This window comes from Nestor notabilis, unplaced genomic scaffold (genome assembly GCF_000696875.1).
Source record: "Nestor notabilis isolate BGI_N333 unplaced genomic scaffold, ASM69687v1 scaffold26991, whole genome shotgun sequence".
Lineage (NCBI taxonomy): Eukaryota > Metazoa > Chordata > Aves > Psittaciformes > Psittacidae > Nestor > Nestor notabilis.
Genome location: NW_009913853.1, coordinates 1 through 24181, shown reverse-complemented (window position 1 = coordinate 24181; position 24181 = coordinate 1). Strand labels below are relative to the sequence as shown.

The following is a 24181-nucleotide window of genomic DNA, read 5'->3' as shown; positions in this document are numbered from 1 at the left end:
GTGAATACCCCATCCCTGGCAGTGTTCAAGGGCCTTTAGCAACCTGCTCTAGTGTGTGGTGTCCCTGCCCTTGGCAGGGGGTTGGAACTGGATGATCTTAAGGTCCTTTCCAACCCAAACTGTTCTGTGACTCTATGGCAGATCTCCCAGTTGTGCATCAGCAGCTCTTGGAGTGGAGGGAATAATGCAGTGCCGGTTGTGAACAGATGGACACAGTGCCATGGGACACGTCAAGATGAGGCTTAAGTCTTGCTCCAAAGCAACTAGTTCAACACTAATTTAATAAACCAAGTTTGGGAACTGGCTGTGTGAACAGGAACAGGCATTGCAGTGGACATGCACAGGGTGTGTGCAGGATCAGGGCCTGGCTGTGCACAAGCCTATGGTGAAGCTGCTTTATTTTACTGACCATCTTCACTGAGCTCCTGTAACCATACAGAGATAGACAGATCTACCATCAGATGCTACAGAAAGGGAAATGATCATGGTGAAATGACTTTGCCATGCTTATAGACAGTGCTTGTATGAGACTGAATGTGGTCTGGTAAGTTAGATTTATGGCAGATAGTCTGTGCATGTTAGAAATTCAAACTCTTTAAAAGCATTTCAAACTCTAAAACCTAAGTTTATATGTCTGTAGATGTAGGGACCTGGGAGGGCAGAAGTGATGTTGAAGTTGCCAGTTACCTGACAGAGACAGGGTGGGGGTACCCTGAAAGGGCTGGAGGGAGATAAGGGCATTTTGTTCACATTGTAGGTAGGCTGTTTGCCCTTCTGAGGGGGCAAATGCCTTCTCTTTTCTTTGATGTATGATCTGGCTTTGGAAGCATTTCCTCCTTCTGACTCAGTCCCTCATGCTTAGGGATGGGAGCAGCCACCTCCTATCTCCTGGGTGCTGTGGGAGGTCTTATTCATGGTCACAGATGGGCAAATATGGGATCTGTGAGGAATCTCCCCAGCAGTGACCTGTGAGAGGTGCTTGTGGGAATCCTGTTTCCTGATGAATCCCCAGTGAGGTGTGCACAGATTTCCCTTTTCTCCAAGCCCTCTTCCTGTGCCTGGTGTCCTTTGGCAGTTCGTGGTGCCTGGAGCCTGCATGGCAGCACATGCTTTGGCTCAGCAAAAGCTGCTCAAGAGCCCCTGCTCTGCCTCCAGTGCTGCCTGTGAAGGGCAGGCTTAGCCCTTGACCAGCCTCATCTGCCAGCTCCTGCCTCTTACAGGGGCTGCCCTTTGAAGAAGTGCATTGTGGTGAAGCACCTGGGGAGAGAAGAGATAGCGGTGGCTGGAACATGCAGCAAGTCTCCCCCTCTCAAAAGGCTGTGCCATGATGTACAGGTATGCTCCTGGGGCTGGGAGGGGGGATTTTATTGCTATAGGCCTGAGCCCAGCAAATCAATCAGGGTAAAACCACCACACTGCTTCCCTGGATGCTCCTGTTCTCTGACTCCTGTTCCTGTTTCCTCCCTCCTTGCTGTTGTTGCATTGAGAGTGGTCTGAAAATGGTTCCTTTGCCTTACCCAGACCCTCTCCCTGCTTCTTCCTTTAACACCATCAGTAGCTGTCAACCTGCAGCACCCCTGAGAGCACAGCGAGTACATCCTCACTGTGAGGGTGCTGCGCAGAGAAGCTGTGGCTGCCCCATCCCTGGCAGTGTTCAAGGCCAGGCTGGACACAGGGGCTTGGAGCAACCTGCTCCAGTGTGAGATGTCCCTGCCCATGGCAGGGCTTGGAACTGGATGAGCTTTAAGGTCCTTTCCAACCCAAACCAGTCTGGGATTCGATGAGCTTCCAAAGCCACCAGGACAAGGACAAGATGCCTGTTTTCTTCCACCTAGTGAAGGACTTTTCCTTCCTAACCCTGTGTCACTCTTCCCTTTCGTGCAAAGATCAATGCCCTCCTGCACTGTAGCGTGACAGTGGCATTAGGAGAGTTAAAACACGTTTGTGCTCGTGGTCCCCCAACATGACAACAATCATGCTCTGGGAACAGTGCAGCCTCTGTAGCTGGCACAGCAACTGCGTCAGCTGTCAGGGCTGGGGCTTTCCTTTGCAACTGAAACCACATGAAAGGATGTGGGCCAGAGGCATGTGCTGAGATGGGGGTGGAAGGAGGAGAAGGTGTTGTGGAGCCCTGGCTGCCTGCTGAGCTCCTGAGCCTGGGGTGCAGTCTTGCTGCCTCCCTCCACACGACAGGCAGGTTGCTTCCAACTACCTCACAGCTCCATGTCTTCTGTCCCTCTGTGTTAGGTGATGATTTGCATTGGGTCATCCCCAGACTGCTGCTTCTTCAGAAATGGGTTGTATTTGGGGAGTGCATTTGAGCTTTGGGCTCTGTTTTCCAAAGCATGGTCTGTGTCCATCCCTGGAACAAGAAGTCAGAAAATTCCATATCTTCCAGTTAATTTTCCTGGTTGAGCTGTGTACTGGGGTGCTGCTTGGGGTTTGCAGCCTGGCTGAGTTACATTGGCCTCCTCTGCCCCTTCTATTCAAGGGCAGGGGAACTGCGAAGGGGTGGGAAAACCAGAGCAGCCCAACCTCCCTGTGCAGGGTTTCCCTGGTTGGGCAGTTGCAGAGAAGCTGGTTGGTGAGGTGAAGGTGGTGTGCAGAATGTCCCAGAGGAGGCTGGAGGGGGCTCTTCCCCTTTGGCTCCTGCTGCTCTGCTTGGTCAGACACATTACTACAGGTTGCTTTCCCTGGTGAGTGCACTCTCACCATTCTCTTGGCCTGGTGGTGGATCCTCCCCTTCTCCACTTTTACACCCTCTCTGTGGATTTTTAACAGGGAAAAAAGACGGAGAGCTCACAGAGGCTCCATCCCAAGGTATTTACACCCAGCACTGCCTTCCTCCTTGTGGCACCTCCCTCTGCATCCCCTTCCAGTGCTCTCCCTTCCTAACTGCTCTGACTGCACAGACACACGTGCCTTCCTAACCAGGCTAGCAGCAGTTGCATGTTAGTGGTAGGCACCACTCACTGCTTGGCCAGAGCTGCTCACGGTTTCAGGGTGAATGCCAGAGATAAATGTGCACCCATGACCCCCCCTGAGTGCACGTCAGGGTGCTGAGGAGAGGAGGTGCACAGCTCCTAGGGGGTGCTGTCAGCGTGTCCATGATGTTCATCTCTCTGCCTTCTAAAGCAGCTCTTGCAGCAGACTCCCCTTTGTGGTAGTGCTGGTGGGATCACTCACAGCTTCCTGGCTGCAGCATGTGCTGCAGATCCAGCCTGGAGCTCCAGACCCAGCATCTGGGCCTTGCGCACCCCATCCACGGGGCTGCAGCCTCAAGGCCCCATGAGCAGCAGGCAGAGGCAGGCCTGGCCTTAGGGGCTGGGTGCTATGGTGTGCGTCTCACCTCCTCCATGGGGCAGTGGAAGTTGGGTACTAAAATGGAGGGATCCTTCAAGGAGGGATGCAAGAAAGCAACTGTTGGAGGGGCTGGTGGAGCCTGCCTTGGGCTTCTTTGACCTGGTGCCTTGCTGGGAGCTTGCTGGTGGGACAGCCTTGTGGAAGCTGCTTCCCCAGGTAAAGCCCTGGGGATCTCTGAGAGCTTTCCAGGCTGGCTCTGATATGCTGGGCTGTGAAGCATCTGGTATCCCCTGCACCACATGTGCTGGACCATGGGGTCCTGGTGCCTCGAGATGGCCCATGAAGATCTTTAGGGCTGCAGAGAGTCACTGTGTGGCCCATGGCTGCTCTCCATGCCCCCACAACCCAGCTGAGCGGCCTCTGTGCAGGCTGTAGCTCTGTTAGGAAGAGACATGCCCCATGTGGAAGCTGCAAGGCCCAAGGCCAGTGTGGGAAGTGGGGCTCTGTGCTGGGGAGCTGCTGCCCCCAGGCTGCTCTGAGGGAAGGTGAGAAGGTGGAGCTGAGTCCTGCACTGCCTGTGCCACCCTGGAGGGGTACCAGCCAGCACAGCTCTGTGGTTGACCTCTGCCCATCAGCCACAAGCCTCGGTGGCTCTGGTACACCTCTGGCATCCTCAAGCAGCAGCTTTGGGCAGCCAGTGCTGGGTGGTTCAGTGATGGAGCAGTCATTTCTTACAAGGGTAATTACCTTAAAATCCAGCTAACAGGTTTTTGGGGGTCTGCAGCATGAGCCCAATGTGTTCCTGTTTGGGCCATGGGGGTCCCTGCAGGGTGTGTGGCTGTGCTCAGTGTTTGCTGCTTGACTGCTCCGCTGCAGCCCCGGAGGAGCCTGTGCTGGGAGAGCACAGAGCAGCAGCTGCTGCAGCCCTCTCCTGGCTGCTGAGAGGGATTTAGCAGCATTACCAGTGCTTTGGACAGTCTGCTTCAGGTCCGTGCAGACAGACTATGTTTAAAGGTTCTCCTTGTGGCTGTGGGCTGAGACAAGGAGCTTCTGGAGTGAGAGCTGCAGCTCTGGTGCATGGTTTGCAGCAGGCAGCTCTGGGACAGAAGCTGTGCTGTGATTATCTGCCTCAGTGGTCCATGAGAGGAGTGAAGTTGGAGCTGCACCCTCAATGGCTTTGGGGCCTGTTCCTAATCTCCTGCTCTCCTCAGATCCCCTGGACCCCAGGTAGAGACATGTGGTGGCACGAGCTGATGAGCGGCGCCAGCACGGACTGCGAGCCCGAGTGGTGCGACTCGGAGGACAAGCTCTTCATCCTCTACACCAGTGGCTCAACTGGGAAACCCAAGGTATGCTTCTTCCCAGCTCACCCCAGAGCTGGGCTGCAGGAACACCTCAGCTCAGGGAAGTGGCCAGGGCCACACTGGGAGGCCCCAGTAAGAAGAGGAGCCACAGAAGTCTTAGGAAGGAGCTGTGCTGGTCATTCCATCACTCGGTGGACCAGTGATGCTCAGCTTGGCCTGGGAGGGTGAGGGCCCTGAGGGGAGCTAACCCTGCCAGTTGTGTGCCTTCTCCTTGCAGGGTGTGCTGCATACAGTGGGTGGATACATGCTTTTTGCTGCCACCTCATTTAAATACGTGTTTGATTACCAACCTGAGGATGTCTACTGGTGCACAGCCGACATCGGATGGATAACGGGCCATTCCTATGTCACTTATGGACCCTTGGCCAACGGGGCAACCAGTGTGATAGTAAGTGCTGGCTGGTAGCTGGGTGCTTTTACTCAAAGAAAGTGGAGAGCTTGGTGTTGAGCTGCATCCCTGCATTGCTCCATGATGAACATGCTTCTCAATTGCATGCAGTGTCTTGGGATGTGCAAGGGAGGGTGGTGGTCCCCAAGGAGGACATGGTGACGGCTCAGGGGCAGTCAGTTTGTGTGCTTTTGGGGGTTAACTTTTCAAGTGCTCCCTTGTTTCTTTCCCTTAGAAGTACAAGCCTTGTGGACACAGGGTACAAACCTTGCTGTGGGGTAATGGGAAAGCTGGACCAGGAGCAGGAAGTGATGTTCTCCCTACTGATGCTGACAGCACAACCTGCATTTAACATCTCCTGTGGCAGTGTGACAGTGTATCAGAGGGGCAGAGGCCTGTGTCCTGGGCTCCCTGGGGAAATGTGAGCAGGAAAATCACTGTCACATTGAGGGAGTCCTTCTTGGGGTTCTTGGTACTTCTGGTTGTGGTTCTGTCACTGTGTTTGGACCTCTTGCCACTTACCATGTGGGCAAGGGTCGTTTGGGCTGTGGATGGTACCACAGTGCCTGTGCTGCTGGGTGTTTCAGGTGACATTTCCTAGGACACCTGGGGTGGGTGTGATGCCAGATCCATCCCAAAGAAGGAGTAGGGGAGGTCCCTGGACTGGCCTGATTCCATGCATGGTGCCCCTGGCATTCCTATAAGGACATGCTAGAGTCCAACTGCTGTTCCCTGTTGGCTCCTCCTGCTTGGTAAGGTGCAGGTTGGCAGCAGTAAGGGACAGTTGTGTCACTGCCCTGTCCCCTCTCAGTTTGAAGGTGTCCCCACCTACCCTGACATCGGGCGGATGTGGAGTGTTGTTGACAAGTACAAGGTGACCAAGTTCTACACAGCACCCACGGCCATCCGGCTGCTGATGAAGCATGGGGAAGAGCCCGTCAGAAAGTAAGTGCCATTGCCCAGAGCACGGGGGTCCCTGCACAGCCACAGGCAGCAGTGGGGGGAAGGAGCCCCAGCTTCCTCTGAGCAGCAGCTCTGGGGCAGCAGCACAAGAGGGACGTGGAGCTGTTGGAGTGAGGCCAGAGGAGGCCCCGGAGCTGCTGCGAGGGCTGGAGCAGCTCTGCTCTGGAGCCAGGCTGAGAGAGCTGGGCTGGGGCAGCTGGAGAAGAGAAGGCTCCTGAAGGGGACACCTTAGAGCAGCTCCAGTGACTAAAGAGGCTCCAGGAAACCTGGAGAGGGGCTTTGGACGAGGGCCTGTAGGGACAGGACAAGGGGAATGGCTTGAACCTGCCAGAGGGGAGATTGAGATGAGCTCTGAGGCAGAAGCTGTTCCCTGTGAGGGTGCTGAGGCGCTGGCACAGGGTGCCCAGAGAAGCTGTGGCTGCCCCATCCCTGGCAGTGTTCAAGGCCACGTTGGACACAGGGGCCTAGAGCCACCTGCTCTAGTGGAAGGTGTCCCTGCCCGTGGCAGGGGGTTGGGACTGGATCAGGTCTAAGATCCCTTCCAACACAAACCATTCCCCAGCATATTTTCTGAGCAGGCCAGGATCTTCTGCCTTACAGCAATATGCAGGCAATGTTTCTGTACTTCCAGCACTGCCTTCCTTATGGCAATTCTGAGCATGTCCTCTTGCAGTGTAAGCTGCTGCTAAGCTCAGATTGTAGGTTCTCCCTGCTCCTGACCCAGAGCTCACAGAGGTGTGCTGAGCAGAGAGCTGCTCCTTGGCCCAGGGAAGGAGCAGAGCCAAGTGGGAGCTTGAAGTGGGAGATGCCAGAATCCCTTCTTCCCCCATGGAAGAGGGCTGAGAAGGGTCTGAACCATGCCTGGAAGCTCCGAGTACGCTCTGTGGGTACCCCAGGGCTCCTGCAGGCTCTGCTGTGCAGCAGGCTCAGAGCTGCTGCCCTCCTTGGCCATTTGAGCCCCTGGCAGCCCCCTCCTCTCTGCAGGCACAGCAGGAAGTCTCTGAAGGTGCTGGGGAGTGTTGGTGAGCCCATCAACCCTGAGGCCTGGCTCTGGTACTACCGTGTGGTGGGAGAAGAGAGGTGTCCCATTGTGGACACGTTCTGGCAGACAGAGACAGTGAGTGCTCACCTGGGTGTCCCTGGGACCTCTCTTTCCCCCCGGGACCTTTCTTTCCCCTGTGCTCCCTGCAGGGTGCTCCCAGCTTTGCCTTCCTGTTTCTTTGGTTCTCTGGGGACTAGTTGTTTTGCTTGCCCAGCACACTCCAGTCTCGGACTGTCAGGTGTTGGTTCCCCTTCTCTTTCTTTCCTGTCCCTCAGGCAAGCTCCAATGGGAAACCTTCCTCTCCATAGGGTCCCTGCCAAGGTCTGCTCTGGACCCTGCTGTCCTGCCCTTCTTTCTCACCCCCAGCAGCTCCAAAGCTTTGTGCCCAAACACAGGCCCCCTGTCCCCTACTTTATCCTTCCCAAGGCTCTGTCTCCACAGGTGCCCTGAGCAGCCTGTGTCTGATGTGGTGTGATGAGAGCTGATGCAGACACTGTGGGACAGGCTGGTATGGCCCAAACTCACTGGGTTTTACCTCTTTTTGCAGGGTGGCCACATGCTGACGCCGCTCCCCGGTGCCACCCCCTTGAAGCCAGGCTCTGCTGTAAGTACCGCTGCTCTCCCCCCAGGGGCAGGGGGCTCCCCAGGGCACTGCAGCAGCAGTTGGCACTGCCTGCAGGGAGGTGGCCCCATGTGCCACAGGCTCTGCAGAGCTGCCCTTGCTCTGCCTCCCAGCGGTGGCTCCTGGGCTCACCTCCGTGTCTCTTTCTCTCTGGTCTCCATGGCAGGGGTTCCCTTTCTTTAGTGTGGTTCCTGCCATCTTGAACGAGTCGGGGGAAGAGCTGGAAGGAGAAGCAGAAGGCTACCTGGTAAAGATGATCTCTCCCTCCTCTTGTCCCTTCCCTGTGAGCCCCTGGACCTTCCTGGTACCATACACACGTCTCTGCTTACTCTGGGTCCACGCAAGGGACCCACCTGGGTTGTAGGAACTTCCTTGACTGTCATAACTTGCTGAGAGCTTTCTGCTGTGAATAAACTGTTCAGGTGACGGTTAAATGCAGGAGAATGGGAACAACTTCTCGGCCAAGCTCCTTCCCCCATGCCAGGCCTGGTGTAGCTTTCCCAGTGGATGAGCACTGGGCAGCAAGTGTCCATGTGTCATCACTCCTGGCTGTCTCCAGCATCTCGTACCACTGCATGTTCATTGACAGGCTGAGAGAGCTGGGCTGCTTCAGCCTGGAGAAGAGGAGGCTCCTGAAGGGGAGAACTTAGAGCAGCTCCAGTGCCTAAAGGGGCTCCAGGAAACCTGGAGAGGGGCTTTGGACAAGGGCCTGTAGGTTTGAAAGAGGAGAGATTTGGGTTAGGTATAAGGAAGAAGCTCTTTCCTGTGAGGGTGGTGAGGCCCTGGCACAGGTTGCCAGGAGAAGCTGTGGCTGCCCCATCTCTGGCAGTGTTCAAGGCCAGGTTGGACACAGGAGCTTGGAGCAACCTGCTCTAGTAGAAGGTGTCCCTGCCCATGGCAGGGGGTTGGAACTGGATGAGCTTTAAGGTCCCTTCCAACCCAAACGAGGCTGGGATTCTGTGCTTCATCCTGTGCAAAGCCTGTGTGTGTGTCTCAGCGTGGCAGAGCCTGGGCTGCTGGTGCTGCTCCCCTGACTCGGGTGTGTGTTCCCAGGTGTTCAAGCAGCCCTGGCCGGGGATGATACGGACGCTCCACGGGAACCACTCACACTTCGAGGCAACCTACTTCAAGAAGTTCCCTGGCTACTACGTGACGGGCGATGGTAGGCTGGGGAGGACACCGCCGCAGAGGCCTGGGGACAGCAGTCTCAGTCCTGCCACAGCCTGGCCTGGCAGCAGCTGGGTGCTGGCACTGCTCCCTCACCCTGGCATTTCTGCCTATTTTTAGGCTGCAGGAGAGATCGAGATGGTTATTACTGGATCACAGGGCGAATCGATGACATGCTGAATATTTCTGGTAAGAACAAGTTTTGTTTTCAGTGGGGACCAATGTGCTTTCTGACACTGCTTGAGAGACCTTGGGGGGGACACTCGTGCTTCCATTCCTGACACTAGTTAAAAACACACCTTGGTTTATGGGGGGTGGTTCTGGACCGTGTCTCTACCCAGCAACCTGCCCTCAAGTGGGTCTAACTGCTGGGTCATCTTGTTTCTGAGGCACGAGTCTGTGACTTGGTCACTTTCTGCTTCGTTTCCTCTGGAGACAACGCACTGCAGGGAAGGAACCTGCTGTAACCACTCAGAGGAGATCCTTTACCAGCCAAGTTCCTGTATGCTGAAGGGTTTGGGAGCACAGGGAATCACAGAGGTTGGGCAGGACCATGGGGCTAACCTTGAAGCTGAATCAGGCTGCTTGGAGCTGTGTCTACAGAGGGTGGATATTGTCCCATCTCTCTTGACTGAGATTCAGCTGCTTCTCAGCCCATCCTTGTCCATATACTGCATTTAATAGCTCCTTCCCTGGAGGCTGTAGCCTGTAGGTACTTTCTGCTGGCTGTGAGATGCTGCTGTACTTGTCCCTGCACCAAACTAGATCCTTTTACCTGACCAGCAGTGCTTGATCCTCCATCCAGGAGTCAACCACCTTCCAGGGGTTTTCTGTGGCAGCAGTTCCAGGGTGGAATGTCAGAGTGCAGGAGCAGGGGCACAGGAGTGAGTTGTGCCCCTGCCCTGATGTGTGGAGCATCACTCCATCCCCACACAGCGATGAGCTGGGGCAGTGCATGGCAGGTCCAGCCTCTTCCTCCTCTGCACCTTCCAGCTCACCATGTGGGCAGGTCTCTTACCACATCCAGCTCCTCCTCAGGCTGTGCTCTGCCTAATCCCATGGCTGTGAACAGTTCGTGGGCTCTTCAAGAAGCCCAGAGGTGGGAGGGAGGACAGCCAGGGGAGGTGGCCTTGCTCTGCAGGTGGGTGATACCTGGCAGCCTTTGGGGTTTCTCTCCAACTGTTGTATTTTGTCAAGCACATGGAGTTGTTGCTCTCAAACTCATAGTTTAGGACCTTCTCCCTCCTCCTCCTCCCAGCTGCTGGAGGCTGCAGGACCTCACTTCACCCATGCAGGTCTAATGCTCTGCCTCTCTTTGCTCCCAGGCCACTTGCTGAGCACGTCAGAGGTGGAGTCAGCCTTGCTGGAGCATCCTGCTGTCTCGGAGTCTGCAGTGGTCAGTCACCCCCACCCCCTGAAGGGAGAGTGCCTCTACTGCTTTGTCACGCTGAGGGTTGGCTACGAGTTCACCAAGAGCCTGGAGGATGAGCTCAAAAAACAAGGTACCACCAGCCAGGCCTGGGGAGGTGCTGGGAGAGCTGGATGGGTGCTGCAGGGTTGGGGGGGTGTGGGGTGTGGAATGCAGCGGGGACAAGTGTGACAAGGTGCTCTGAGCACAGAGCACGGCTGGCAAGCACTAAAATTAGTTCTTGAGCCTTTGGCTGCCCTTGTGATACCCTCTGGACCTGCTGGGATGGGAGCTGGCAGCTCTGTGAAGGACTGGGGTGCCCAGAGCCTTGTTGTGCTCTCCCGTGTGGGCACGGCTCCCAGTGGCTCCCCTGGGCACATTCTGACTTGCTGAGAGGGTTGTTGGGTGCTTTGGGGTGCTTGTGCTATGGGTGTTTGTGCTCTGGTTTCAAGGGAGCTCTTTCATTGCCACATGAATTGGACCTGTGGCAGTTTCCTCTCTGGAGGAACCCAACAGCAAATCAGTCCTTGCCCTATCAAAATGGTATGTAGTGATGGGTGTAGCCATTAGAGAGGTCTCCTGGGGATGGAGAGAAGGAAAAGGTGAGTGCTGCTGCCTTTGGCAGGGTGTGCTTATGGCCCCATTGGCGTTGCAGGTCTTGCTGCCCCCTCCCGCAGCCCAGAGGTGTGGGTGCAGCAGCCCTGAGCCCTGCCCTGCAGCTGGGCTCTGCATGTCATGGTCCTCCTGCCTCCAAAGGGAGCTGCGTGGTACCTTCTCCCACCTGCACTTAAAACCTCTCTCTTCTTCGTTGTAGTCAGAGACAAGATTGGACCGATCGCAACGCCTGATTACATCCAGTATGCCCCTGGGCTGCCCAAGACCCGCTCAGGTAAGGGGTCTGGGGACTGTTCCTGCCACTGGAAGGAAACCAGCCCTCAACTGCTTGTCCAGGGCCACCCACAGCCGGGGGCAGCAATGTCAGGGCAAAGAGGATGCTGCAGGTCTGGGCGCTCCCCACTCGTGCTGAGGATGCTGAGGAGACGCTGACTCTGCTTCCCTCTCCTGGCTGTTGTTACAGGAAAGATAACCAGGCGGATCTTAAGGAAGATTGCCAGGGATGACCACGACCTGGGGGACACTTCCACCTTGGCAGACCCGAGCATCATAGACCAACTTTTCAACAACAGATGTAACATTAAACAGTAGCAGCATCGGCCCTGCTGTGGCAGCAGTGTCCTGGCGAGCAGGTCCCAGCTGCCTGACCCGGGTTGGAACCTTCACCCATTGAGTTGAATGTACAAATGTTTGAAGGAGGGACAGGTTCTGGAGAGGCCACATCTCGCTGGCGTGCCCCTGCCTCGGAGGAGTGCATCCTGTTCCACATGGGAAGTGTACACGTGAGGCTGAGCCTCGTGCACAGGGGCACTCCTCCTCCTCCCTTTCCAGCACCTCCTTCTTGATGTTTAAATTAGTTGGGGCTGGGATTGTTGATTAACTTTATGTAATTAAGGGGGTTCTGGCACCTTGTGCACAGTGGGAAGGAACATTGGGGCTTGGAGGGGAGGTGGAGCTGGGGTTCCTTGATGCAGGCAGGGAAGGAGCTGCAGCCCCCCCAGGCCCAGCTGAGCTCCCTCTTCTCCATGGAGTGCTGCAAAGCACGTTACAACTGTGTAGCTGAGCCTTAGCCTTGCATCCACTGTCCAAGCCTGCTGCTAGCAGAGGTCCTTGAGCCTGAGAGAGAGTGGGGCAAGGCTGGGGGCTCTGTGCTTTAAAACAGCTTTAGAGCCATTTGGTGCCAAGATCTGCTGCTTCCCAAGTGCACAGTGCCAGCGGCTGTGTTTTACCCAACCCACGGTCCTGCACTGGCCACACATGGTCAAGGAGGGAGAGGCCTTGGTGTGATGTGCTCCACAGAGCTCACAGCTGAGCTCGGGCTGATGCTCTTCTTGTGTCCTGGGGAGGCAGCGGGTGCTGTGGTACCCAGGGGAGGGCAGCCCATGCAGAGGTGCCTTCCCAGTGCAGGCAGAGAGGCCACCAAGGCAGGCAGGGCAGTGGTAGTGCTGGCTGGTGTTTCTTCATCAGGAAAAACATTGTGGAAGATACTTCAGGCTGGCTTTTGCTTAAATCTGTCAGGGATTTATGATGGTCAGAGGGAAAAATTACCCCAAAACCCGTAGCCCAAGAGCCTGAACATCACAAGGGCACTGCTAGAGCCATTCTTCTTCCAATGAAGTACATTTAACTCCAGCTCTGGGTTGAGCTACCTCCTCTGTAATGTCTGTATGAAAACTGCATGTGAGCTGTTTGATTTTGCACTTAAACCAAAGGAGAAATGGGCTTTAAAACGTGCTGCAGCAGCTGTAGAGGCTTTACCTGCAACTGAGCTGACTGGGGAGGGTGAGGCAGCTGCCTCTGGGGCTGGTTGCTGTAGTCCAAAGCCCATGTCTCACTCCTTACCTGCTGCTCCTGCTGGCACAGCTCTTGTCTGTGATCTCTGACCTGCGTGTGCCAGTGCCTCCCGTGTCCCCCACAACTCTGTACCACTGGATTGTGCCACCTTGTTACTGTTCACTCAGTTACTGTCCTCACTTACTGTTCACTGTGTAATGTTGGCTGGAAACAGCTCGAGTTTTATGGAATAAAGTTCAAGGAAACAAAACGGAAATGGGCTCAGAGCATGTGCATGGGTTGGAGATGCTTGGACATGGCTGTTGGAGCAGCTCTGCCATCACCGGGGTAGGCTTTTGGGGATGAGCAGGTTACTGACAGTGTGGGGCTTCTTGAGGGCTGGAGTTAGAGGCTGTGACTCTGCCTGTGCTGCTGCTGGGCACTGGGGTGAGGGCAGAGCTCTGGCTCCAGGGCTGGAGCCTGTCTGGGCCTCGGTTTCTCCCTGGGCTCCAGCCAAGGTGGTTCCACTGAGGCTCATGGAAAGCACAAGACTCTGATGCCCATCTGACATCAACACCATGTTGATGCAGGCTGCGCACCCCCAGCAGCTGAGGGCTCACCTCTGCACCAGGCCAGGTCCTCACACAGGTGCAGCGCTGGGTACCAGCCTCTGCCTCCCTGCTGTGGTCCTGCGTCAGCTCCAGGGCCATGCTCCATCACTGCTCTCCTGCTCCTCACAACCGGTCCAGCCATGTCCCTTCCCCTGCTGCTCCAGCCACCGCATCCCGCCCCTGGCTTGGCGTTTCCTCCTGGAGCTATGTCTTACCTGGCACCCCTAACACCAGCAACAGTGCCAGGATCCACCTCCACCACAGTGCACCCAGAGCAAAAAGGGTTTAGCCATCCCTGGGGTGAAGGTACACAGAAGGGCCATGCACAACATGTACCCCTGCCCAAAGCAGCCTGGGCAGCCCCCTGCCCTCTGTGTCACACAGAACAGGCACAAGAGCAGTGCTCGGATTGCACATCATGTTTTAATCTGTGGCTGGGGGCAATCAACCCCCCCAAGTGCCACAACCCCCAGGAATGTAGAACCGCTCCCCCTCACAGACAGGGGTGACCACAGAGGTGCAGTGACAGCAGCAGCGCTGCACTGGTGCTCAGCACAGTCACCCTTCAGGAGCAGTGGCTTTAATCTGCTCCTCCAGTGTCACCACAAGGGTAGAGCTGAGGCTGCTTTAACCAAGGCACTGCCAGGAAAGTACATTGTGATGGCTTCCCTTTGAACTGCTCAGCTGAGGAGGAAGAGGGGCTGGAGGAAAAGACCTTGGGAAGGAGAGGCTGCATCCCACATTCCTGCGCTGCTGTGCTGTTCCCAACCCATGAAACCTGGAGGGTGACACGTCTTGCCCTGCGCTGGAGCTGGTCCCAGAGGGAAGCGCTTGGCAGCGGGGCTGCACCGGCTCAGCCTCTCCTGTGGTTCCTTTTGCTTCCTCAGCACAGAGCTCCCCGTCTCAGCCCACCCCACGGTCCCACAGGACCATTTACTGAGGTTGGGGCTACCTGACACCCTCTTGGGCTGTAAGTGCTGCAGCAGCCCAGGTGGGAGCTGCTCAGTGCAGGACTTGCAATGGGATGCGCTGGGAAGGGGTTTATGGACACAGTGACTAAAAGCTCCAGTTCCTCCTCATCACTGGGGGGGTCTCAGAGGCAGCCTGCACTGCTGCCTGCCTCAAGTGGCACAGGGGCAGGCTTTGGGATGAGCACCCAGCAGGAGGTGGGCAAAGCAAAAGCAAGCAAGAGGCTCCTGGACAAACCCCACCAGGGCATGTGTCCCTTGTGCAGGAACACTGAGGGGCATCAGCACAGGGAAGAGTAGGAATTGTAGCAGCAGCAGCACCTAAAGCAGGGCTGGAGGGGCCTGGCCATGAATCCAACAGATGAAAGCTCGTACTGACACATCCCCCTTTCTCCTCTCCTTCCCTAGGCATTGGGTTTGTGTCTCCAGAAACAACAGCATCACAGAGCACGCAACCAGGAACAGCACGAGTACCTGCTGTAGCCCCCAAGGGACAGCCAGAGCTGTGTTGTCCTGGGAGGCCATGGGTGGGATGGGCAGGGGCAGGGACATGAGCCCCTTTGTCCTGCAGAGAAGCTGGGGCTGGTCCATGGGGTGTTTGAGCAGTGGTGTCCCCCCAGCCCCTCCTCACCGTCCCCAGCAGGTCAGGCCTTGGCAAGCACACTCGAAGGAGAACAGCCTGGGGCAGCTCAACTCCTGAGGCAGCAGGGGGATGGGGTCACCTCCTCACACCAGGTAGGGGGTGTCCAGCACGGCCACCCCTGCTGCCCCCCCTCCGTCCGCGTGCTCCACTGCCTTCGTGCGCAGGAGGTGCCCCACGGCCTCGTTCAACACCAGCTCCGAGCCTCGTCTGCAAGGGAAAGGGCAGCTGAGAACCCGCCACAGCCTGGATTGGGATGAAGGGACCTTAAAGCTCATCCAGCCCCAACCCCTGCCACGGGCAGGGACACCTTCCACTAAAGCAGGTTGCTCCAAGCCCCTGTGTCCAACCTGGCCTTGAACACTGCCAGGGATGGGGCAGCCACAGCTTCTCTGGGCACCCTGTGCCAGCACCTCAGCACCCTCACAGGGAAGAGCTTCTGCCTTATCTCCAACCTGGTCTAATATCAGCTTGGACAATGTGATTTGTGTTCCCCACCCCCGTGCAGACCAGGTAAAAGCCCCAGGGCTGATGCAGGGGTCTGGGCACACAGCAGAGCTGTGCCTGCTCTGTGCCTTCCCTCAGCTGGTGCTTTGGGTGAGTGACTGCACACCCAGTGCCAGCTTCTGAATGCTGCCAGAGTACATTTGTTTCTAAAATTATACCAGAAGGACTCAAATTTAGAAGCTCTGGAAAGATTTCAAAGGGCCTATGAGGGTTTTAAACAAAAGCAGCAGCTATTTAGGGTTGAACACGACTGCATTCAGCCTTCAGCTATTCCTGAGATAGCCAGGGCTTTAGAGAAGCACGTGGCTGCACCCGGGACCTGAGCACTGCTCGTAGAGAGCAGGGGTGGACACACCAACTCCACCAGCATCAGCTCATGGGCAGTGGGTCCAGAGCAGCAGTGCAGTGTCTGAGCAGTGCTCAGAGCTGCTGCCAGGGCAGAGGCTGCACAGCCAGGGCTGTTCCTGCACCTCCACCTCCCCACAGACATCAGCCCTGCTGCTGTGCTCACAGTGCAGAGGGGAGAATGCTCCCAATGCCAATGCTGGCTGGGGCAGGAAACCACCCTGTAGTAGAAACACGTTCTCACCTGACATAGACGCCAAAAATCCCCAGCTCTGAGATGCACTCGGACACTTGCAGGGGGCTGTGAGCCCTCAGCAGGTAATTCTTCACTGGTCGTGGCTTGATCTTATCCATCAGGATGTAGGAGGTTCTCTCAGGGCTGTCTTTGATCTTCTCCAGAACCTGCCTGAGCTCTTCACCATAAAGGTTGTTCCCTAACAACAAAACCAGCAAGTCAAGCACTGTCCAGCACAGCAGAAGCCCCTGGCCCCAGCTATGCACCCCCACAGCCAAACAGACCCAGCCTGGGGCTCCCCATAGCCCGGCTCCTCCAGGACCGGCACCACCTTGTACTGCCAAGACCCGTCCCCCATGGCTTCAAGTGGCTCCAAACCACCCCACCTTTTATAGACTGGTTTGGGTTGGAGGGGACCTTAAAGCTCATCCAGTTCCAAGCCCTGCCACAGGCAGGGACACCTTCCACTAGAGCAGGTTGCTCCAAGCCCGTGTCCAACCTGGCCTTGAACACTGCCAGGGATGGGGCAGCCACGGCTTCTCTGGGCACCCTGTGCCAGCACCTCAGCACCCTCACAGGGAAGAGCTTCTGCCTAATACACAATCCCAGACAGGTTTGGGTTGGAAGGGACCTTAAAGATCATCCAGTTCCAAGCCCCCTGGCACCGGACCAGGAGCCACCACAGAGCCATCACCTCTCCTGCTCCAGCACAAGCAGCAGTGAAGACCCACATGGGCCCAGCTCATACCTCCACCTTCTCGCTGCGGCTTCAGCACGAAGCGGTCGGGGTCGGCGATCGCCATAGCAGCCACCCTGTCCCCCTCTGCACCCTGCAGGGAGGATGGAACAGCAAAGCATGAGGGAGAAGCAGGGGCTCCCCAGGAACCCCCCTGTGAGCAGGATCAACAGGGTCCCTCGGGGACCACAGCATCTCCTTGACCAAAGAGAAACATCCCACAGACCAAGCACACATCCGCATGTCCCGTGCTCTGCCCCACTCACCATATCCAGGGAGTAAAGCCCAGCAAAGGTTGCTCTGATCCTTGTGACAGCCTCAGCGTGGCCGGGCAGCAGCTTCTCCAGTGTCCCTGGGCGGCTCAGCTCCTGCTGCACCTTCTTGGTGCCCGCCAGCTGGGTGGCAATGTCAGGGCACTTCACTGCCCGGGACCTCTCCAGCAGCAGCCGAGCCTCCCAGTTCTGAGGCAGAAAGAGAGTGACCGTCCCATCAGCAGAGGTTTAAAGCATCTCTCCACGCTTTCCTGTTCAGTTATGGACATATGAGTTGCCTCCTCCCCCCCTGCCTGGCCGGGATGGGGTGGGAATAGCACCCTGGAGATGCACACATGGATTTCCCACCCCCTTTGCCTCCACCCCCTTCCCAGCTTGTCCAGTGCTGCCATCTCCAGGCAACAGCAAGATCTGGTCTGCATTAACTGCAGCCTAATAGTACTATGGTAGAGGACAGTGTGGTCTGTAGATTAAGCCTAAACCCTTTAAGCTGGTGCTAATACCTGTGCTAACCCCTGTTGTGCAGAAGCAGCTCGGTGCTGTGGTAAGAAGTCACCACCGAGTGGTTACTGGAGGAGAAAGCCACTTGTTTTGCTCACTGTGTGCCACGGCCACCCACAGAACTGCAGGGTCACAGCCTCCCCATGCCATCAGCCAGGTGGGACAGGACTAACCCCCCCCCCCGAGAGGACACACACCCTGGGATCACGGGGCACTTCACACTCCCTGGGTAAGGCCAGAGCATGGGTGGCTTTTTGGAGCCGAGGGGTCAGCACTGACCTGCTGGTCGTAGTTGCTTGGCACGTAGCCCTCCCTGTAGTACACCACTGCTACCTCCTGCCCGTCCCTGGAACACAGACCAGAGCCACTCACAGAACCAGGTCACCCCTGCCCGAACCCCCAGCACCAAGGGGGCTGCAGTGGGGTCAGGAGGCAACATTCCAGCATTTGTCTCTTCTCCTGGGCTGCTCTGTTCCTGCCTGGCTCTGCCAGGGGAAGCTGCCAGCCCTGGCTCCTCTCCACTGAGCCGCAGCCGCTTGCCTGAGGCCCAGGGAGCTGACACCTCACCTCTGCCCTGACCTCTGAGGCTCCAGCCCAGCAGGGAGGGAAGACCCTTAGTTTTCAACAGCTTTTGCCACCAGGAGCCAGGCCTGGGAGATGCTGGAAGCTGGGAGGGAACAGGGTCCTGTCTCCAGTGGCAATTCAAGCCAGGACATCAACTCAATAACCTACCCAGGCACCAAATCACCCTGCCAGGGCAGTGCCAGCAGCACCACACCCGCAAGCTTGGGCCATCCTGCATGTGCCCAGGGAAGCAGCACAGAACCTGCTGGCAGTGCAAGCGTAAAGGCATTCAGTAGGAAGAGGAGAGGGTGCTCTGAGGAGTGCAGTCGATACACTTTAACTGTCTGGCAATGACAAATGTATTTGTTAATTAAACACAGCAGAGGCATCAAAGGTCAAACCAGGTTAAAATCAGCCTAACTACAGGAAAAACACTACCATGAAACCATAGCTCCCTCTGGGCTTGGACAGCTCCAAGCACAGTACCTGGAAACAGGACAAACGTCCCACTTGAGACCAACTGCCAGCACTTGGAGCCTGTGACCTGCGCAGGCCTCCACAGGGAGAAGCCAAGATGCAGGATGCATTCAAATCCAACAGATAACATAAGGACATGGGATGCTTCCTCCTCCAGCACCCCAGCTCCCACTGGCAGAGCCTCACGTGAGCAGTAAACAGGAAATGGCTTTGGGGAAGCCTCTGGAACAGCCAGGACTTCTCCCAGCAGATGTATGTGGAGGAAGTGAAGATCTCACAGAGCTCTAAAGGCTGTGGTTTGAAGGAGGGAAATTACATTTCCAGGTGTAAGGGACTGGTGTGTGCATGCAAACAAAATCATGCCAGCAGCCAGGAGCATGGAAGAGACCTGCTCTCAGAAAGGTACTATTGACACTCAGAACATCCCACCAGCTTTGGCTGAACGTTCCCATCGCAGCCCCGTGTGCCCAACGCAGAGCTGGGATGCGCACCTTGGCTCATACTCACATATACAGCCTCCTGGCCTCATCCAGAGAGCCCTTCTCAAACACATCCCGGAATCGCTTCCTGATGACCCGAATATTCCTGTCAAGAGAGGAGTGGGAGAGTCATCACGCAGGTCACTGAGCTGGGAACCAGAGGTGGAGCCAGTGGCTCCAGCAAGGAGGAGCTGGAGGCTCCTTCACAGGCTTTACACTAGAGCCAGAGGAGTCCAACAGGGCAAGACAGTCCAAGTTTTAGCACCTCTCCTGTGTTTCCCACCCAGATACTACTGGAAGCAGAACGTGTGCCTGAACCCCTGGATTTCTCCATCTCCCCTTTCAGCTCCTAAAGCATTTCTAAGAGAAGTTGGTGTTCTGAGGTTTTTATCCCTACACAACAGATTCACTCACTGTTGCCTCCCAAACCAAACGCTGCAGACAGTGACTTCCTGAACGTTTCATGTCCTTCCTGCTTTCCTGTCTTTCCTCCACGCAGCGGCAGTGTGGAGCTGCTGCTGCGGAGAGACGGCCCCATACGTGATACACCTCCCACTGCTCCGGCACAGCCCTGGGGCTACATCTTTGAACACCTCCTTCTCCCCAGTGCTTCACTCTACGGCCACGTTGCTTCCTTTTGCTTTGGAGCTTCATTATTTAAGCTTTTATGAAATGCCCTGTGCCAAGTCTCAAGTCAGAGAGCAAACAGGGCCCCCATTAACCCGCTCTGCTCATCTAAGCGACTGGGGCCACAGCAAAGCTGCCAGGGGTGCAGCTCTGAGGACTACACAGGCTCAGTATCAGCAAGGAACCAGCTCTGGAGACCAGAGGCTTTGATGCTGCTGGTATTTCCAGCAAGGAGCTGGTGAGAGGCTTTGGGAGGTGATGAAGGTGGGTGCTGAGGCTGGGCAGGAGGCCACTGAAGGAACGCCGAGAGAGCTGCATAACAGAGCACAGAGATAAGTCCAAGATAAAGGCTGCCCTGTTACATACCAAGACTCGGCCTCTCACAGCCCCAGAAACTAAAAGTGTTTTGACTTTATCCGTGAGTAGGTGACAAAGTTAAAAGCAAATGGATTCTGCACACCTCCATCTCTCCCTGGCCTGCTCCTACACTCCCAATGCCTGCTGAAGAGCCTGGAGATACCCCAAAAGCTGCCTCAAGGGGAACACTATGATCTGGCAGCAGTTCATTCTGTTTCCCTTCTCCAAGCCTGTACCACCTCCTTCCTTTCCCATCCCAGGAAAATCCAACCTTTACCTCTTCCAAAGCTCATTTTCTACACATCGCTGATCAAAAATGTTCCTCTGGACTTCCTCCACCAGAAACATCACCACAGCACTGGAAGAAACACCAAGGACATCACTGAACCCAGAAACACTCCATGTGCACCCAGGATCACCAACTTTTGACCTCTGTGAGCTTCCTGCACTGCTCCTGCTCATTTTCAGCAGTGTCTCTATGGGTCAGCATGCGAACAGAGAGCAGCACTGCTCCTGCATAACAACCAAACCACCACAGGGCATAAGCCTAAGGGCAGGAGGAGAAGCAACCTCTGTGCAGGGTTGTTGAACCCCACGACTCCTCCAGGGTCCCTCTGCACCTCTCTGCCTTTGGGACACAGCAGCTTTGTGCACTAAGACAATGCAGTGCTCTTCCCAGGGTGCCCCAGGCTTTGAGAGCAGCTTGTCTTGCAAACAGAAAGCAGTGTTTTAAACCCAAACATGTGCATCTTCAGGGCAGACAAGAACAGCCTCCAGCACCTCCTCTCTCCTTACCTTGGAGAGCCGTAGAGCTCCCAGGCTTTGGCAATACCCAAGGCAAGGCCTCTGGATGGGTTGTTGGGCAGCAGGCGTGATGCCTCCTGAGGCTTCCTCAGCACTTTCAACACCTGCCTGTGGAACAAAGAATCCTGTAAATGCCATGGCAGCCCCTGGCCAGACCGAGGGAGCTGGAGGTTGGGAGCATGCAGAGACAGGCTGTGCAGCAGGCCATGCATACAGCTGCTGCAGCATGGGCCAGAGATGCTGCCTTACCCATGGACCGCCACAGTGCGGGAGGTGAGGCCTCCAAAGCTGGCAGCAATGGTGTTTATTTCTATCTGCTTCAGAGCTGGTGTCCCATCCACCCCACAGTCAAACATGTAATCAGAGCGGTTTATGCCTAAAAACACAGACTGGAACAGAGGGGAGGTGAAGTGGGGGCTTCTGATGCCTTTAACTGCAAATCCCTTTGATGGCCTCACTTCAAAATCCTCCTAGGACAGACCCAGTCACGTTCACGTTGATACAAACCTCTGTAAGACATGCCCTCGGGTGCTTTGGCCCTTGCTTAGGGACCACAGCCTTGCTTGGCACTCCAAAGGGTTAACACTTGTTAGAGTAAACGAGGTTCTGCAGGGAGAGCCTGTCAGCACAGGTCCTGACATGGAACACAGCCCTATGCTCTCCTGAGGCTCCCAGGGGACAAAGACATATTAAACCCTCCCAAGTCAAGGCCTGGCTGCTTCCAGCATCATTATCCAAAGGGCACGACCATCAAACAGGGCAAAGTCCCGAGCTCACAGGCTGTATCCAGGACATTGTGGTGTCGGAAGTGACCAGGCTGACTAGGGGACAGTCCCAAGCAGCAGCAAGCCTGCAGACAGAGCCCAGGCAAGGCCACCACGGTGCAGAGGGACACTGAGCACTGGGGTCTCCTGGCAGGTACCTGAGCCAAGCCTTCCTCCAGAACTTGTGTGTGGATCCTGAAGAGTCGAGCTGTGAAGTCATCCACCTTGATGGTGCTAGAGAGGAACACACATCACATCAGCCCCTTACACTGTCACAGAGGAACAAGGCAGTTAACTCCTCTCCAGAAAGAAAACCTTCCCAGGGACATTGCCCAGCACACAGAGCAGGGCTGTGGCTACACCAGGTCCTGCAGCACTGTTAAGCATCTCACCATGAAAGCAATCTTCACCAAGGGGGCATAACCATAACACAAACCCCCTTTGCTCAGCGCAGCACTCCACAAAAAGCACCATGTGCAGAGATGACTTGTTTGCAGGGCAAGAGACAAGCAAAAGCAAAGGAATGCAGCAGAATTCTGCACACAGGAAAGGAATGAGAAGTCCCTCTGGGCCTGCACACACAGCTCCTAGAGGAAGCTGCACAAGCTTCATCGAATTCCCATCTCGCTGGGCTCCAAATCCCACACACCCTGATACCAAGTGCTACAAGGCCCTGCTAGAGAAGGTTTGGCTTTTCTTCAGGATCCCAACTCCCTGAGCCAACAGTGAGCAGCACCTCCAAGGAGCTGCCCTGAGACAATGCAGAGGAGGCAGCACAGGGCAGGCACCCGAGTGCACCCAAGCCCCAGGCACTGCATTCCTTCCCCACAGGTACAAGCACATCCCCACAAGCTCTGGCTGCAGCCAGCTCTGGAACAGACACAAGCATTTCAACAGCTCTGAGGGGCCAAAACAAGAAGGACACTGCAAAAGAGTCTCTTTTGCTCTGTCCCAGTGCCAGAGAACCAGCAGCACCCCTACACCAGCAGCACCCCTACACCAGCAGCAGCTCCACAGACAGCAGGAAGGTAAACGGGTTTTGTGGAAGCATCAGCCCTACAGGTTATGGGCTCCACAGTGAGGGATGGTCGCTCCATCACCCAGAGGCTGTGGGACACCTTCCCAGCATGGCTGGGCGAGCAGGGGACACTGGGTGGCTGATCCGAGGGAGGGATGGGAGGAGGAAGAAACACCTCTTCATAGCTGCAGGCAGAGCTGGTGGTTATTGGACCCAGCGATTTGAATTTAAGGGGCTACCAAGCTCGCAGTAAGAATTCACAACCTTGAAGCACTGGCAAAACTGAAGATCATTGCAGGGAGTCACCTCTTGACCAGAGGTCCCATCTCCTGAGGCCCCAAAAGACATCAAAACAGAGACTTGATGGGAATTAACCTTAGGACAAATAATGCAGGGAAGGACACACTTTCCACAGAGGACAGGAGTGCCTGCCTCAGGTGAAGGACATGAACGGACGGAAGGTAGGAATGCTGAAAAGTGATAAATGCTTTGCATTTAAAACAGTTCATTAAAAAGCACCACGAAAGAGCGTTACCTGGCCAGAGTATGCTCCAGGAATTCCTTGTTTTGACTAATAGCATCCACCAGCATGTTAAAATCTTGCTGAACAGCGTATGCTTGTTCAAACAAGGCACTGGGTACTGCAGATGGGAGCAGCGTGAAGGGAGCAAAATTCACCACCTGCAAAGATGCAGCATCAGAGAGGTCAGGTCTGTGAAGCTTAAGTGGGACTAAAGAGGTGCTGCCTCTGCTTGTGTGAAGGCTGAAGCCACCCCCAGTCCTCCTGGATGCACACTGACATGGCTCAACCCTGCTGAGCCCTGGCTTCTGAGGGCTTTAAGAGCCATCCACAGGGACTGCAGGAGCAGGTGCTGCAGAGCTCGAGCTGGGCAGTGGTTCCCTCTGAAGGATGCTCTGTTTCCACCTCCACGGGAGAGCACTGTGTCCAAAATGCCTCTGCTTCAGCACAAAGGGGAATTTGCCAGTCCCCGGTTTCAGCCATCAGAGTCACTGCCTTTGATCCCTGCTCACCGAGCCCCAGGGGTGACTCCAGACCCCACAGCTCAGGCACAGGGACACCCCCCAAAGCCAAAATATGACACCAGAGAGAAGCTCCTAATTCCCCTTGACTTTTACACAAGACGAGGGACACTGGCAGTGTATTCGGCCTCTCCTCCCAAGCTCCCTCTTTCTCTCACCCTTCGAGGTTCCTTCAGAGCTCTGACCCCTGCCAGGTCCCAGCAGAGCTCCCTGCTTGCCCCAAGCTCCTCAGGGACCCATCCCTGGCGGTGTCCCACCCCTCCTGCACAGGGGTACATCTTCCTTGGAGACCCTTCCCAAGATCCCCCTCCAGCAGGCTGAGACCCCACCAGCACCCTCACCCCAGCCGGCTGCCAGGGATTCACGAGGTAATCCCACACATCAGCCACCCCCATCCCTGTCACCTCGTCCCAGGTATGAGGTGAAGGCTGACTTGCAGCAAGCAGCACCCCTGGTTCAAAGGCTCAGTAGGGTGCTCAGAGGCTGGGAGAGGGATGGAATCCCACCCCACACACACAGGCTCCTGTCAAATCCCTAAACCTTTCCAGATCTGTCCCTCTCCTTGCAACGGCATCACAGGGCTACGCCTC

The 24181-nt window shown here is 56.0% G+C and overlaps 2 protein-coding genes across 2 annotated transcripts; one reads left to right on the top strand and one right to left on the bottom strand.

The window, feature by feature from the left end:
* Positions 1 to 1220: 1220 nt before the first annotated feature.
* On the top strand, positions 1221 to 11463 carry ACSS2 (acyl-CoA synthetase short-chain family member 2; the record flags this gene model as incomplete). The annotated part of the gene is made up of 13 exons (XM_010023390.1): positions 1221 to 1335; positions 2782 to 2820; positions 4515 to 4652; positions 4885 to 5055; positions 5867 to 6000; positions 7003 to 7135; positions 7608 to 7664; positions 7849 to 7929; positions 8736 to 8844; positions 8970 to 9038; positions 10175 to 10351; positions 11072 to 11146; positions 11336 to 11463. Coding segments are annotated over 13 exons (1426 nt in total), but the record flags the coding sequence as incomplete, so codon positions are not given.
* Positions 11464 to 14950: 3487 nt separating this feature from the next.
* GSS (glutathione synthetase) lies at positions 14951 to 23262 on the bottom strand (the record flags this gene model as incomplete). The annotated part of the gene is made up of 11 exons (XM_010023389.1): positions 14951 to 15074; positions 15961 to 16150; positions 16700 to 16781; positions 16954 to 17148; positions 17740 to 17806; positions 19009 to 19086; positions 20242 to 20322; positions 20760 to 20876; positions 21018 to 21157; positions 21691 to 21766; positions 23086 to 23262. Coding segments are annotated over 11 exons (1327 nt in total), but the record flags the coding sequence as incomplete, so codon positions are not given.
* Between the last annotated feature and the right edge of the window lie 919 nt (positions 23263 to 24181).